At 46.4% G+C, this 16042-nt stretch overlaps 1 protein-coding gene across 1 annotated transcript in view; it reads right to left on the bottom strand.

Annotated features, from left to right (window-relative positions):
* Positions 1-301: 301 nt before the first annotated feature.
* The window catches only part of Cdh3 (cadherin 3), a 48767-nt gene continuing 33026 nt past the window's right edge, over positions 302-16042 (bottom strand). Inside the window, exons 10-16 of the mRNA XM_032888035.1 lie at positions 13886-14127; positions 13521-13666; positions 12375-12599; positions 9798-10007; positions 3766-3896; positions 3298-3444; positions 302-1152 (exon numbers count right to left, since the gene is read on the bottom strand). Coding sequence (XP_032743926.1) covers positions 943-1152; positions 3298-3444; positions 3766-3896; positions 9798-10007; positions 12375-12599; positions 13521-13666; positions 13886-14127 — 1311 coding nt within the window. The 3' untranslated portion in view covers positions 302-942. The remainder of the gene's footprint in view (positions 1153-3297; positions 3445-3765; positions 3897-9797; positions 10008-12374; positions 12600-13520; positions 13667-13885; positions 14128-16042) is intronic.

Here is a 16042-nt window from a genome sequence, read left to right as displayed (position 1 = left end):
CCAGAGAAGGAAGTTAACTGAGGTTCTCTCCTAACTCTGAAGCTGCAGGGGGAGGGTGGTCTGTGTCCCACCTCCAGCCCTCAGGCATCATTTCCGCCTCTCCGGCCTGAGATCAGCTGAGCCTGCAAGGCCATGCAAGTGAATCCTGAGCGCATCTACCACAGGTGGGGAAGTGGGAGAGAAGCGAGGGCGTTTGCAAGAGCTTGTCAGAGTCTAAAGCCCACCAAACCAAACGCTTCACATAACGCATGATATAAGAACTAGGTTAAGTCTTTTGTCTTAAATTCACTCCCCTAGCACCTCTGGGAAAAAGTTCATTTTAATAAAAAAATTCTAGTACATTTACACGATTGTCATCACTCTCCATCTACAGCACACATCAGGGAAAATAAAAAAATACAAGACAACTTAGATATACTCATTAAAAAAAAAAAGCAGTTATCCCTCCCAATGTGAGGCCTCAAGACCTGGAGATCAGAGAAATGTACCGGGGCCAGTGCCCTGTAGGCTTCTCTTCTGGAGAGCCTGAAGGGAGACTGATGTCTGCACCCTGCCCCACCCTGAGCCTCTTTATGAAAACTGCATTAAAGGAAAAAGGGGCCTTAGTGAGAGGTCTCTTTCTAAAGAGAGAGCCATTCAAGTGGGGAAGTCACCAAGGGCATCGGAGCAAGTTCTGCCCTGAGCCCTGTGTGGCAGGCGGGAGACCTCTATAGTCCGTTCTGAGGGCTCAGCATTGGCTGAGGGGGATCAGTGTTGAAGTCAGAGTCACATCCTCCCATTTGAAAGGCTCACAGTCTAGCCTTCATGTCAGATGCAGCCTGCTTCGCGGGCGACTTCCTGGCGAGCTTCAGAGTCCTCAGGAGCAGGAGTGAGAGCTGGGCTCCCCTGAGATGCTGCTGTGACCGGTCTGTAGTTCTTGCCTGGACAGCATGGCGGGCCAGTCTAGTCATCCTCACCGCCACCATACATGTCAGCCAGTTTCTTGAATCGACTTCCCCACTCGGTAAGGTAGTTGTAGTCCTGGTCCTGATCAGAGGCGGAGGAGGTGAGGGAGCTCAGGGAGGCAGCATCGGAGCCACTGCCCTCGTAGTCAAACACCAGCAGGGAGTCGTAGGGAGGGGCAGTGGGGTCTGTGTTGGCAGCTTTCAGGTTCTAGGTTAGTAGAGAGCAGCAGTCAGCACGGATTGGATGAAGACCCTTGCCAGCTGCCTGGGTTCTGACAAATCAGTACTCCTGCTGAGCCTCTACACCCACCCCTACCCCCACGTGGACCCACCCCACTGGACCCACCCCTACCCCCACGTGGACCCACCCCTTACCCCCACGTGGACCCACCCCCTACCTCCACATGGACACTTTCCTCCCTAGATACATGCACTTAATTATTTTTGTTTTTTAAGACTTTATTTAGTATATGTGAGTACACTGTAGCTGTCTTCAGACACACCAGAAGAGGGCATCAGATCCCCATTACAGATGGCTGTGAGCCACCATGTGGTTGCTGGGATTTGAACTCAGGACTTCTGGAAGAGCAGTCCAGTACTTAATTTTTTTTTTTTTTTTTAAAGATTTATTCATTTAGTATATAGAAGTACACTAGAGCTATCTTCAGATACACCAGAAGAGGGCATCAGATCTCTTTACAGATGGTTGTGAGCCACCATGTGGTTGCTGGGAATTGAACTCAGGACCCCTGGAAGAGTAGTCGGGTGCTCTTAACCACTTCTCCAGCCCCTAATTTTTTGTTTTATTATTTTATTTTTTTTTGTTTTTGTTTTTTTTTTTGAGACAGGGTCTCCCTATGAAGCCCTGGCTGTTCTGGAACTTACTCTGTAGGCCAGGCTGGTGTTGAACTCAGAGATCTGCTTGCTTTTGCCTATTAAATTCTGGTACTAAAGACATATACTACTACACTGAACTTTTAAAAATTATTGTTGTTATTATTACTGTTATTATTATTTGGAGGGGTTCGAGACAGGGTTTCTCTGTGTAGCCTTGGCTGTCCTGGAACTTGCTCTGTAGACCAGGCTGTCCTCAAACTCACAAAGATCCACCTGCCTCTGCCTTCTGAATGCTGGAATTAAAGTTGTGTGCCACCAAGCCTGGCCTAAAAATTACTTTTATTTTTAAAAGGCTTATCTATTTTATGTGCATTGGTGTTTTGTCTGCACGTGTCTATGCACCATGTGTATGCAGTGCCTGCAAAGTCCAGAAGAGGGCACTGGATACCCCTAGAACTGGAGTTACAGAATGCTGTCAGTCTCCATGTGGGTTTTTAGATTCAAGCCCCAGTCCTCCAGAAGAGCAGCAAATACTTTTTAACTGTTGAGCCATCACTCCAGCTCCACGTACACCAACAGAAAATAAAATGAAAACTTAAAAACTTGTCCTCTGACCCTCACATGTGTACCATGACAGATATGGAAGACAGACACTAAAAACATGTATAAAACGTAAAAACATGAAATAAACACCCCCAAGAGGCCATGGACAGTATCATACACCATTGATTGCAGCACCTGGAAGGTAGAGACCGGAGAGTCTCTGCGAGTTTAAGGCCAACCTTGTCTACCAAGAGCCCTGGTCCAGAACATCCAGGGCTACACAGAGAAACCCTGTCACAAACAAACAAACAAACAAACAAACAAACAAACAAACAAGCAAAGCAGAGGCTGGAGAGATGGCTCAGCAGCCAAGAGCCCCAGCTACTCTTCCAGAGGACAGGGTTTCAAACACCCACTTGAGGGCTCACAACTGTCTACAACTCCAGTTCCAGGGAATCCAACACCCTCTTATGGCCTCTGAGGGCACCGTACACATGTTGTTTACAAACATTGTAGGCAAAACACCCATACACACAAATAAAAAAAATAAATTAAAAACAATCTACAAAAACCAACAGGGAGAGGGAGGGAGAGGGAGAGGGAGAGGGAGAGGGGAGGGAGAGGGAGAGGGAGAGGGAGAGGGAGAGGGAGAGGGAGAGGGGAGAGGGAGAGGGGAGGGGAGGGGAGGAGAGAGAGAGGAGAGGGAGAGGGAGGGAGGGAACCTTAAACCCCAAACCCCAAATAAAACCTAAGCTGCCTGACTCTGGAGTATTTTCCTAGTAACTCAATGATGGAATCTGGAGTTTGTGGACGAGGAAAGAGAAACCCACAGATACTCGAGTATGCAGAGATCACACAGTTGGAGGACAGAGCCAGGATTAGAACTCAGTCAATACAGGAAGCCAGTGCTTGTTCTCCCATGCTTGTGCCTGACTCAGGGCTGGTCTTGCTCGGTAAACCTGTCATGCCTCACCTCGATGATGAAGTTGCCGATTTCATCTGGGTTGGCGGGCCGGGGACGGTACATGGGGGTAGGAATGAAGGTTGGTGCCACGTCGTTGCGGAGAACCACCTCGGGCCTGGCCTCTAGTCCCCGGTGGAGCTGAGTGATGTCATAGTCCTTTATAAGAACAAATGGGACCACTGGGTTGAGAATGTGCCCATTTCTCCACCAGTCACATCTTACTCCTCTGACATTCTACAGGAGGTCAGAGATCCCAGAAATCCCTCATTTCTACTCTCCACTCTTCTTCCAAATTAAGGACAGACTTGAGAGCCACTTAACTGGGGCAGAGAGACTATGGCACTAGACACCTACCCAGGAGAGGGAGCTGTGGCCAGTCCTGCATGAAGACTGATGGGCCTGCTGGGGCTTGTCAACATAACCAACAGAGGTCCTTGGGGGCACCATATCTACCTTCTAAGCCCTCCAGTGACTCACCTGGTCCTCTTCGCCACCACCCTCTTCTCCATAATAGAAGACATTGTCACGAGTGTCATCCTCTGGGAGCAGAAGGGGCTCTTTGACCTTCCTCTTCTTTCTCACCAACAGAAGGAGCGCCAGCAGAAGGGCTGAAAGCATGGAGAAATGTGAGCACTCCCCCAACCAGGAGGACCCCCAGAGCACAGAGCATTGATGATTGATTGATTGATTGATTGATTTTCCAGAGAGGGCCTCACGTAGCCCAGATTAGTCTCACTGTCTAGCTGAAGCTTAGTCTTGAGCTCCTGATCCCTTTGTTTGATGGCTACTCCTGGTTGTCAACTTGAGTACATTTGGAATTAACTAAAACCCAAGCAGCCGGGTACACTTGTGAGGGGCTTTGTCTTAATTAAACCATGAAGTGGGAAGACCCACTTTCAATCCAGATCTTCTGAGGTGGGAGATCCACCTTTAATCTGGCCCACACCTTCTGCTGGCAGCCTATATGAAGGACATGGATGGAGGAAGCTTGCTGTCTTTGCCTGCTTGCTCTCTCTCTGGCTGTCAAGTTCATCCCTTCACTGGCATTAGATCCTTACTTCTTTGGGATTCTGGTGTATACTGAAGACCAGCTGAGATATCCAGCACATGGACTGAAAAATAACTAAATTCTTTTTTTAAAGATTTATTTATTTATTATATAGAAGTACACTGTAGCTGTCTTCAGACACACCAGAAGAGAGCATCAGATCTCATTACAGATGGTTGTGAGCCACCATGTGGTTGCTGGGATTTGAACTCAGGGCCCCTGGAAGAGCCATCCGTGCTCTTAACCACTGAGCCATCTTTCCAGTCCAACAACTAAATTCTTGAATGTTCCATTGGTAGACAGTCTGTGTGAGACTCGCTGGACCACAGCCGGTAAGCCATTCTAATAAGTCCTATATGTAGGTGTAGGAGGGGTGTGTGTGTGTGTGTGTGTGTGTGTGTGTGTGTGTGTGTGTGTGTGTGTATTCATTCTATAAGTTCTGTTCCTCTAGAGAACCCTGCTAATACACCCTGCCTCCAAGACCTCCCAAATGCTAGGATCTCAGGCACACACTACCATATCCTGCTCCACTTATATCTAGAGTCCCCAGTCTTTGACTTTTGTGCACATTCATAGCTTTACCTTTAGGTCTCCGCTCAATGTCTCCTCCTCCTGGAAGCAGCACGACTCCACTCCCACCTAAAACCCTATAGCACTTACTACATCAGACTTTCCACGCTGATGGCATTAAGGGAACAGATGCCCCCACACTTGTCATTGTTGCCTTCCATAAGTAGCTACGGACTTAAAGGTAAAGTAATTTAATGTTGATACCCTGTAGTAACTGACCTAGTTGCAAATGCTAAATTGGGATTTTAAGGGATCTGTCTTCAGTTACACAGTTGGTAAGACTGGCAAAACATTTGCCTGGGAAGAACTGGCCAGCTAAGGCCAGGCTGTCACAGGGTACCCTCTCACGTTTGCTGACGCAGTTACTGTTTGAGGTGGTTGTTATTGTTGTTGTTAGTGGTGGTGGTGATTAGAACCACTGTCTAGATGAGCCAAGCTTTCTTTGGGAGGTCATGGCTTCTGAGGATGCATACATAGGTGTGGACCAGATGTGGCTTTTCGTCTCTTTTCCTCCCCCGTCTGGGGGCCTGAGGGAAGGCTTACAGGAAGCTGGATTTCTCAGGCGCCCAAGGCTAATGTGTATCTACCTACTCACTTCTCCATTTGGTCTGGCGGGGCAGATCCCGTCCCTCAACAAACTGGCAAAAGGAAACTGTATTTCCTTATCGAAGTTCCCCAAGTCCCCATCATAGTTCAAACTTATTTCCCTTTTATTTACTTTTCTTTTTTAGATAGGGTGTCATAGCGTCCCCTAGCCTGACCTCATGATGGAACCAACGATGACCTTATTCTCCTGACTCTGCTTCCCAGTGACTGGACCTGCAGGGTCTGGCACCATGCCCAGCTTTTTGGGCTTTATTTTGTTTTTGTTTTTGAAGACAGGGTTTCTCATTATAGCCCTGCCTGTCCTGGAACTCTCTGTAGATCAGGTTGACTTTGAAATTAGAGATCCATGTGCCTCTGCCTCCTGAGTGCTGGATTAAAGGCCTATGCCATCACTGCCCTGGCCATACCAAGTTTTTTTTTTTATGTGGTTATGGGAATAGAACCCAGGGGTTCCAGGGGTTCATGCCTGTTAAGCAAGTATTCTTTCACTAAAATCCAAGTTTTTGCTACATGGCTTGATACTCAATAAAGGAAGTTTCATTCAACCATGACAACATGCTATCTTCTGGATTTCCAGTTGATTGTACAATCAAGCAGCAATACCTTGTGAAGTCCCTGGGTTAATACTGTCACAGCCCAGTTATTTCTCTTTCCTGAAACATGGATTCTTTGTGCTGTCCTGGAACTAGCTCTGTAGACCAGGTTGGCTTCAAACTCACACCTGTCTGCCTGCCTCTGCCTTCTGAATGCTGGGATTGAAACTGTGTGTGCCATCACTACCTGGCTAAGGCCCAATCCTCTTAAAGTAGAAATTTGGGCTCATTTCAACTTAGTCTAAGTACCTGGGTGACATAGGAGTGGGCTCTCTTAGGAGGTCTTGCTTATCCTTAATAATTTCTAAGATGTGACCACTACTAGTATGATGGTTAGTTTTAATTGTCAACTTAACATAATCTAAAATGACCTGGGAAGAGAATCTCAAGGAAGGATTGTTTAGATCAGGTTTGCCTGTGGGGATTATCCTGAAGTGGAAAGAACTGCCCACTGTGGGTGGCACCATTCCTTAGGCAGGGAGCCTAAGCTATATATGAGTAAAGAAAAGTGAGCATAGTATGCGTCTATCCTGTCTCTGTTTCTTTATTTTTATTTTATGTGTACAGGTGCTTATATTTCTGTGTCTCATTCACATGTTTGATGTCCACACAGGCCAGAAGAGGGCCTCAGATGCCTGGGAACTGGAGTTACAGATAGTTATGAGCCACAAGTTAGGGTGCTAGGAATTGAACTCTCTGGGAGAACAACTAGCACTCATAATTGCTAAGTCATTGTTCCAGCCTCCTTTATCCCTTTTTGGAGACAGAATCTCACGATGCAGCTCTGGCTAGCCACAAGCTTGTGTATGTAGACTAAGCTAGCTTCAAACTTACAGAGATCTACCTGCCTCTGCTTCCAGAGTACTGGGATTAAAGGGATGTGTCATTGCATCTTGATTATAGATATGACTAGCTACTTCAAGTTCTGGAGTGGAACCTGGAGTGAAAACAAACTTTTCTCCCCTAAGTTGCTTTTGTCAGGTTTGTTATTGAGACAGAGTTTCTCCATGTAGCCTTGGCTGTCCTGGAACTCCCTGCAGGATAACCTTGAAATCCTGACCCTGCCTCCTGAGTACTGTGATTAAAGGTGCATGACAGAGTCACCCAGCATTTGTCAGGATATTTTATCACAGTGACAGAAAATAAAACCAAACAACTAGCAAAAACATCCAACAGTCTACAGACCAAAAGGCAGCACCAGGGACTTTGATGAAGTTTGTAACCCAGGGAACAAAGTCCCTAACTGGTTCATGACTCATGGGAAGGAACATCAAAGCACTGACTGATTAGTGCTGGGGAGCCTGGGCGCTGAGGAAAGGTGCAGGAGGCCCGGGGCCAGCCCCAAATCCTGTTTTTAACTTGCTCATCCCCAAATGCTTGGAATGGTTGCCAGCTCTTTACTTTACTCCATCCCGGTGTGGCCACCTACCATCCTCTCACCTGTAACCTACGGCAGCAGTCTCCTAACAGTCCCCTGCCTCCACTCAGGCCCTGCATGGTCTTTTCAGTAGGAATATCGTAAAATTTGCTATTTTTTTTTCTTTCTTCTTTTTCCGGAGCTGGGGACCGAACCCAGGGCCTTGTGCTTGCTAGGCAAACACCCTACCACTGAGCTAAATCCCCAACCCCAAAATTTGCTATTTTACAGCACTTCAATGCTACAGATCTTCTAGAGACTTCCCAGTAACCCGGAGTTTTTCCAGCAGTCTACAAGACCCACTATGAGGCCATGATGACCCCCTCTGATGTCATTCCTTACTTTCCCAGCACAGCCACCGCAGTCTCCATACACTGAGCACAGTCCTGCCCCAGGGTGTTGTTCTGGAGATGTGCATGGTTGCTTTTCTTCTCTCATTGGAATCTTTATTTACAGGCTTCCTTGATTGAGGCCTGTTCTGTTCATCCTAGTTCAAACTGGAGAGATGGTTCAGTGGTTAGAGCACTGACTGCTCTTCCAGAGGTCCTGAGTTCAAACCCCAGCAACCACATGGTGGCTCACAACCATTGTAATGAGACCTGATGCCCTCTTCCGGTGTGTCTGAAGACAGATACAGTGTATATTAAATAAATAAATCTTTTAAAAACTTTTTAAAAAGCTGCAGACTTCCAACCCTGTCCCTCTTCTGGCTTTCTCTCTCTGGCAGCGCTCGCTTGCCTGCTAAACTTCGTCCTATCCGTGCTGCTGAGGCCACTGTCCCTGGGCAGCCGGTGCCAGTTTGCTCTGTGCTGCACCCTCAGCCCCATCTCCTCACTTTCTGGGGCCTATGTGCTGACTGGGGAACAGTGTGCTGAGTGGTTAAGGCCCACCTTTGTCCCACACCTACACCTGGCTGCTATGAGCATGTGAAGTGCAAGCCAAAAAGCCAGAAAAGGCACCTGCGATAGATTCTATTTTTTAGGGGAAAGAAATCTGGGGCTTGCATGTGTATGCATGTGTCTTTTTTTTTTTTTTTTTTTCGGAGCTGGGGACCGAACCCAGGGCCTTGCGCTTGCTAGGCAAGCGCTCTACCACTGAGCTAAATCCCCAACCCCAAGAAATTTTTATGTATTTATTTATTGTTATTATTTTATTATTTTTAGATTTTTTTTTTTTTGAGTCAGAGTTTCTCTGTGTAACAGCCCTGTTTGCCTTGGAATTCTCACTTTGGGGACCCAGCAAGGCTTGGGCCACCAGGGTCAGCTCTTATTTATTTATTTATTTATTTATTTATTTATTTTACTATTTTATTATTAAGTTAGGGGTTTTATCACATCAGCTTCATTCCTGTGCTACTGTTCTTTGTTCTCCTTTGTTTCGGGCCCCACCGCCCACTTACATGATCCACAAACAGTCACGTATAAACACATGCATACATGCACATACATAAATATATTTACATAGAATTCTACGTCTGGGTATCACATGTGAGAGGACACGTGTGGCAATGTCTTTCTGGCTTACTTCACTTAGCCTAATGACTTCCAGTTGTATCCACTTCCCTGCCAATGTCATGAAAGAAATTTGTCTTTAACTAAACATTTCTGCCTGCTGGTCCAGTGGCTCTTACATTGTGTTGTGTTTTAAAAGCTGTTGCGGGTTTGTTAAAACACAGGTAACTAGGTCTTACTCCTAAGTTTCTGCATCAGCAGGTCTGCAGGATTGCAGACCCAGAAACTGCCTGTTCTTTAAAAAGCAGGCCTATCCTGCAGGGGACAGCCAGCTGGAGTAGCAAGAGGCTGAAACCGGAAGTCTCCCTTTCTAACAAATTCCTGGACTGCCCAGAACCACTGCTTAGGCCTCAAAACGCCATGACAGGGAGGCATTGTTTGGCACATATTAGAAGTTCTGGAACATCTACTGACTAAATGATACTCTTAGAATTTAGAGTTTAAGAAGTGGATGAGTTGGGGGAGGAGACCGATAGCTCAGTGGCTACGAGCACTGGCTACTCACGCAGAGGACCAGGTTCGGTTCCCAGCAACCACAGGGCAGCTCAGAGCCATCTGTAACTCCAGTTCCGGGTGATCTGACTCCATAATGGCTCGCTCAGGCACACGCCCAGTGCACCTACAAACATGCAGGCAAAAACACTCATACCCATAAAACTAAAAGAGAAAGAAACGGATGAACAATATGGATGCCCTCTTAGTTCAGAAGTTCTGGGAACAATCTCTTAACGACCCCGGTGCACACGGAGCCATGTGGTACTCACTCAGCAGAGCCAGGACAGCACCCAGGACGGGGAGGATGAAGCCACCTTTCCAGGGTCTGGGGCAGTCATTCAACACCTGGCCGTGGCAGTCACACACAGTGGCCCTGATCATGGTTAGCTGTTCCCGGTTGCCATGGTCAGACAAAGAAAGGTGCAAGTCATATGTGTCTTGCTTCAGGAACTTCTTCAGGGACAAGGCCACGGTGTCTCCTGGAGAGAGACGATTTATTAGCTTAGGGGTGTCATGCGGGTTGAGCACTGACTACAAGATGATAGAAGTTTGAGAACAGCTTCAGCACCCCAAGAACAAAAGGCAGGTTTAGTCTAGGTGTGGCATTGTGATGGAGGACCTACCTGTTCAGCGTCCACGAGGCCCTGCGCCCAATCCCCAAAACAGACGAGCAAAACAAAGAAAAGCTCTCCAAAACCCTGGCAGAGCAAAACTTCACCGCTGTGAGAAGGACTACTGGGTTACCAGAATTAATTCATTCTTTTAGTATCTTTTCTTTTTCGAAAATATCATCTTATGTTTTTGTTGCTGGTGTGTGTGTGTGTGTGTGTGTGTGTGTGTGTGAATGTGGGCATGTGTGTGCTATGATAAACATACAAAGATCAGAAAACAAGTCTTTTTTGGAATGAGTTTTCTCCTTCAACCTCTGGGTTCTGAGGGTCAAACTTATCTTCCATCAAGCTGCGCTGCACTTATGTCTACTGAGAAATCTTGCTAGACCACAACATCTCTCTCTCTCTCTCTCTCTCTCTCTCTCTCTCTCTCTCTCTCTCTCTCTCTGTCTGTGTGTATGGGTTTTGTCTGCATGTATGTCTGCATGTCTGTGCACCACGTGTGCCTGGTGCTCTTAGATGCCAGAAGAATGTGGTGTAGGATCCCCTGGAACCGTGGTTACAGACAGTTTGTGAACCACCATGTGGGTACTGGAAATTGAACCTGGGGTCCTGTGGAAGAGCAGCCAGTGCTCTTAACCACTGAGTCATCTGCCCAGGTCCAATTTATTATTTTTAATCTTTAACAAGGCAGAGTTCTTTGTAGTCTGGGTTGGTTTCGAACTCATGTTAATTCACTTCCCTTGGTCTTCTGAGTGCGGGGATTACAGGTGTGAGCCACTGAACTTGGCTGTCATTTTATTAAAAACAAACAAGAAAACAATGATGGGGGCTGGAGAGATGGCTCAGTGGTTAGAGCCCTGACTGCTCTTCCAGAGGTCCTGAGTTCAATTCCCAGAAACCACATGGTGGCTCACAGCCATCTAGAATGTGATCCAATGCTCTCTTCTGGTCTGCAGGCATACATGCAGGCAGAAAACTGTATGATGTATATAAAATAAATAAATAAATTTTTAAAAAAGGCATCATTGTAAGTCTGGCAGTGGTGGCACACGCCTTTAATCCTAGCGCTCAGAAGGCAGAGGCAGGTGGATCTCTGAGTTCTAGGTCAGTCTGATGTCCAGAGTGAGTTTCAGGACAGCCAAGGCTACACACAGAGACCCTGTGGTAAGAAAGAATGAACAAATGAAAGAAAGAAAGGAAGGAGGGAAGGAAGGAAGGAAGACAGACAGACAGACATTATTATTTAACTTGGTTGCTTATCTTTAAACAAAACATTTATTTTATTCTATGGGTATGAGCGTTTTGCCTGCCTGTTGTATGTGCACAATGAGTGCCTGATGTCTTACGGATGTCAAAAAAAAGATGTCAGATCTTTCAACATGGGAGTTGCAAACAGCTGTGAGCCACCATGTGGGTGCTAGGAATCGAACCTGGCCCCTCTACACGAGCAACATGCTTTTTGCTTTTATAAAAAATATTTTAAATGCTACTTAATGTATACAGGTGTTTTACCTGCATGTATGTCTGTGTACCACGTGTAGAGACCAGAAGAGAACATCTGATCCCCTGGGACTAAGTTACAGGAGGTTGTAGCCACCATGTGGGTTCTGAGAATTGAACTAGGGTCCTCTGGAAGGCCAACCAGTGCTCTTAACCTCTGAGAAATCTCTCTCTGTTTAACTTGCATTTTTATTGTGGATGTTGCCGTTTGCTTGTTCTTTTGAGACAGGGTCTCATTACAAAGCCCTAAATCTCACTAAGTAGATCAGGTTGGCTTTGAACCCACAGAAATCTCCTTTTTTTTTTTGCTTCCTGAGTGCTGGGATTAAGGCAATCATACCTAACCCTGTTTATCTGTTTAGGGCTCCTGAGGAATTAACTTTCTTTCTTTCTTTCTTTAATTTATTTATGTATATGAGTATTCTGTAGCTGTCTTCAGACACACCAGAAGAGGGCATCAGATTCCATTACAGATGGTCGTGAGCTGGGATTTAAACTCAGGACCTCTGGAAGAGCAGTCAGTGCTCTTATCCTCTAAGCCATCTCTCCAGCCCCATAGGGGCTCCTGAGGAATTTCAAAGACATATAATGCTAAGGAAACACCTGGTGGCCATTTTTGAGACCACTAATTTTGTGACCTGCAGATACTAGAACAAGGATGTGTGTGAGTCCTATTGTGGGACTGACCCCTACCCAGCTGAACTGACAGCCCCCTGTTATCACCAGACTTACCTTTCTCGCTGACTTCTGCCATCCAGTAGATATCTGAATCATGTGTGAGCTGGGCCTGGAAAGGGGAGGAGTTGGGGGACAGGTCCTTGTCTGTGATGTTCAGCACTTGAGGCACGGGGCTTTGGTTACAGATGATGATCTGACGAGGTTCAGGGATTGGGCCATGGTCATTGATGTCAGTAAGTGTTAGCAGGAGGGTCCCAGTGCCGGTGGTGGGAGGGTTTCCTGTTTACAATTACATATACAATCTCCTTTCAGCATCTGCTCTTGGCTGGTGAATGAACCAATGTTAAGTTCCCCTAAGACTACTCGATCAGCTTCTAAGTGGCTTCTGGTTACCTCCCAGCTATCTTCCTCTTAAGGCATGCACTAACTTCATTGTAGATCAAACTGGCAATGGCAAATACACGGTGATCACACCGTCACTCTAATCTGTGACCACAGCAGACATTACTAACAAATCACAGAGCAGTTGCAGCTACTACATTCAGACAGACATTATAATCCATCACAGAGTAAAACCTGCTGGCTACTTCAAGCTAGGACAGTCATTTACTGATCAGCTTCAGGGAACCAGAAGCTTCAGAGGAGTCTGCCTCAAAGCCGTTTGGCAAGCAAATGGCAGAACAGTATAATCTCCCCCGGTTATGGTGCAACACCACTAATCATTTGTGGTATTCCCAGCAGACCTTGTCAATCAATTATTAGTGGAAACTGACAGGCCAATTCAGACTTTAGTGAACAAAAAATGGATTGAAAAGGGAGTCCTTGGGCTGGAGAGATGGCTCAGCGGTTAAGAGCACCTAACTACTCTTCCAGAGGTCCTGAGTTCAATTCCCAGCAACCACATGGTGGCTCACAACCAACTGTAAAGAGATCTGATGCCCTCTTCTGGTGTATCTGAAGACAGCTACAGTATACTTATATATATAATAAATGAATAAATCTTAAAATAAAAAAAAAAAAAGAAAGAAAAGGGAGTCCTTGGCACCTTGCCTATCTCTTGGGATTTAGAAAATTAGGACCCTAACGGGTCTTTAAATGCAGTCTGGTTTGTCATTTCTCCCTACCACCATTCCCTGCTAAGGAGGGAACATGCTGTGTCCTATGTCTGGGTACCAGAGGCAGAACGGTGGAAGCTCTCACCATTGTCTGTGGCCAACACCATGACTTCGTAGATGTTGTTTTTCACAAACTGCTCATCCTCACGATCTAAGATGCCCGCAGCCGTTATCTGACCACTGTCCGGGTCCATAGCAAGCCAGCTGGCTGGGTCTCTCAAGATGCTGTAGCTGGAAAGAAGGTTGAGAAGAGTCACGGAGAGCATCTGTAGAATTTTGTTACCATCCAGAGCCTCCTCAGACCAAGTGCAGAACCTTTAGCCGTGAGTATGGAGGGCGGGAAGGGTTTGGTGTAAGAATGGTGGTAACAGTGTGGAACAAACTTTATGGAGAAGAGCAAGTCACCAAGTGCACCTAGGTATTTGGCTGATAGTGCCCAGCCCCAGGTACCTGATCTTCTGTTCCTCCTTGTCTGGGTCCTGTGCAGTATAGACACAGACCAGTTCCCCAATAGCGATGCCTTCCTGGGCCTCAATGACCTTGGAAGGTGGAACAAACACAGGGGCCTCGTTGACATCTTCCACATGGACCACCACGGTGGCGGTGGCAGTCGGGAGCTTCACTGCAAAGGAGGCCTCATTGGTCACTTCTATGTACAGGGTGTGTTGGTTCTGAGCCTCAAAATCCAAACCCTAGGAGAGAAGAAGAATCTGAGGCAGCATTCTGTGAGGTGACTTGTGGGCATCAGATGGGTCACAGTAAAGAAACAAGGTTCTGGTGGCCTCCCACTGCCACCCCTGACATAATCCCGTTTCCTAAGAGAACATCTATCTACTGGGGTCTCTCAGACCACCCCAAAGGCTTAGTGAGGCCTAGCAGATTAGATCCCAATGGGGTACTAGTGTTCCCTAGGAGGGGCTTGAGAGCCTGCGGGGCGTGTTAACTGTGACCAGGGTGCCTCTGCTGTATTGCCCCAATGCTGTAAACAAAGGGCCCCCTCTGTGTCCCTTGCGATACTGATGCTTCCGTGGTCACCGGAGTGAGAAACCTGTTTGTAATTAGAACGGAGAACATGTTTAATATATCAACCAAGCTTCGGCTGAGTTCTTGAGGAAGGCAACTTCTGAAAGGGCCTGGTGAGTTAATTTGCTCAGGCTGGTTTCGGTTGCTGGTTCATGGTACTGAGAAAATGTGTCACCAGGCCAACATTTGGGATCCACTGTACTTGGAATGTTCTACAAATAAATGCAAGCATCTGACCGCTTCACTCACTGTGCGTTCTGGTGTAGCTGTGCTCAAACACAGCTCACACGTCAAAATCTTTAGAATTCTTTCCTTCTATAATCTCTCTCTCTCTCTCTCTCTCTCTCTCTCTCTCTCTCCCTCCCTCCCTCCCCCCCTCCCCCCCTTCCCTCCTTTTCCCTCCCCTCCCCTCCCCCTCTCCTCTCCCTCTTGAATCAGGGTTTCTCTGTATAACAGCCTTGGCTGTCCCAGAACTCACTCTGTAGATCAGGCTGGCCTTGAACTCAGAGATCATCTAGCCTCTGCCTCCTGAGTACTGGGACTAAAGGCCCTGCTCTATTTATTTATTTAGATAAAGAGTCTCACTATATAGTCCTGGCTGGCCTGGTACTCTCTCTCTCTCTCTCTTTCTTTCTTTCTTTCTTTCTTTCTTTCTTTCTTTCTTTCTTTCTTTCTTTCTTTCTTGGTACTCACTCTTTCTTTCTTTCTTTCTTTTTTTTCTTCCTTCCTTCCTTCCTTCCTTCCTTCCTTCCTTCCTTCCTTCCTTTGCTTTTTGAGACAGGTTTCTCTATGTAGCTCTGGCTGTCCTAGAAGTTCCTCTGTAGACTAGGCTGGTCTTGAACTCAGAGATCCTCCTGCCTCTGCTTCCTAAATGCTACTGCACTTGGCTGAGATTGTTTTAAGAACTACTCAGACTAAGTCATTCTCTACTGTGAACTAGAAAGGGCAAAGACAGGGCAGGCCCTTTTCTGTTTTCTTTAAGATAAGGTCTTGCTATGTATGTATGAATGTGTGTATGTATGTATGTATGTATATCCCAAGCTGGCCTCAAACTCGTTAAATCTCCCTGCCTCTGCGTTCTGATGTTAGTAAGCAAGTAAGACATAATGCCCAAATCAGGCCCACGTTGATTTTTGGTGTTGAAACCTGGGATTAAACCAGAGACCTTTTAAACAGGCCCATATATGTATATTTTTTTTCTTTTCTTTTTTTTGGAGCTGGGGACCAAACCCAGGGCCTTGCGCTTGCTAGGCAAGCACTCTACCACTGAGCTAAATCCCCAACCCAGGCCCATATTTTTGAACCATTAATTATTGTTATTTTTTTCTCTTGTTGAACTAGTCTCACTGTACAGCTCAGGTTGGCCTTGAACTCACATGGTGAGCCATGCTAGCCTTGCGTGAGCAAGTGCCTTAAATGCTGGGATTTCAGACAAGTGACATTATGTCCATGAGCTTGTCTCTCAAAGATCAAATTTATTCAAGTGTTTATTCATTTGGGTTTGTTTGTTTTGTTTTTTGTTTTAGCTTAAGCTAGTCTCAGACTGGCTACGTAGCTGAGAATGAACTTGACCTCTTGACCTTC

Source organism: Rattus rattus, chromosome 17 (genome assembly GCF_011064425.1).
Source record: "Rattus rattus isolate New Zealand chromosome 17, Rrattus_CSIRO_v1, whole genome shotgun sequence".
NCBI lineage: Eukaryota > Metazoa > Chordata > Mammalia > Rodentia > Muridae > Rattus > Rattus rattus.
Note: the sequence above shows the minus strand (reverse complement) of the source record. Positions and strands in the feature narration are given on the sequence as shown.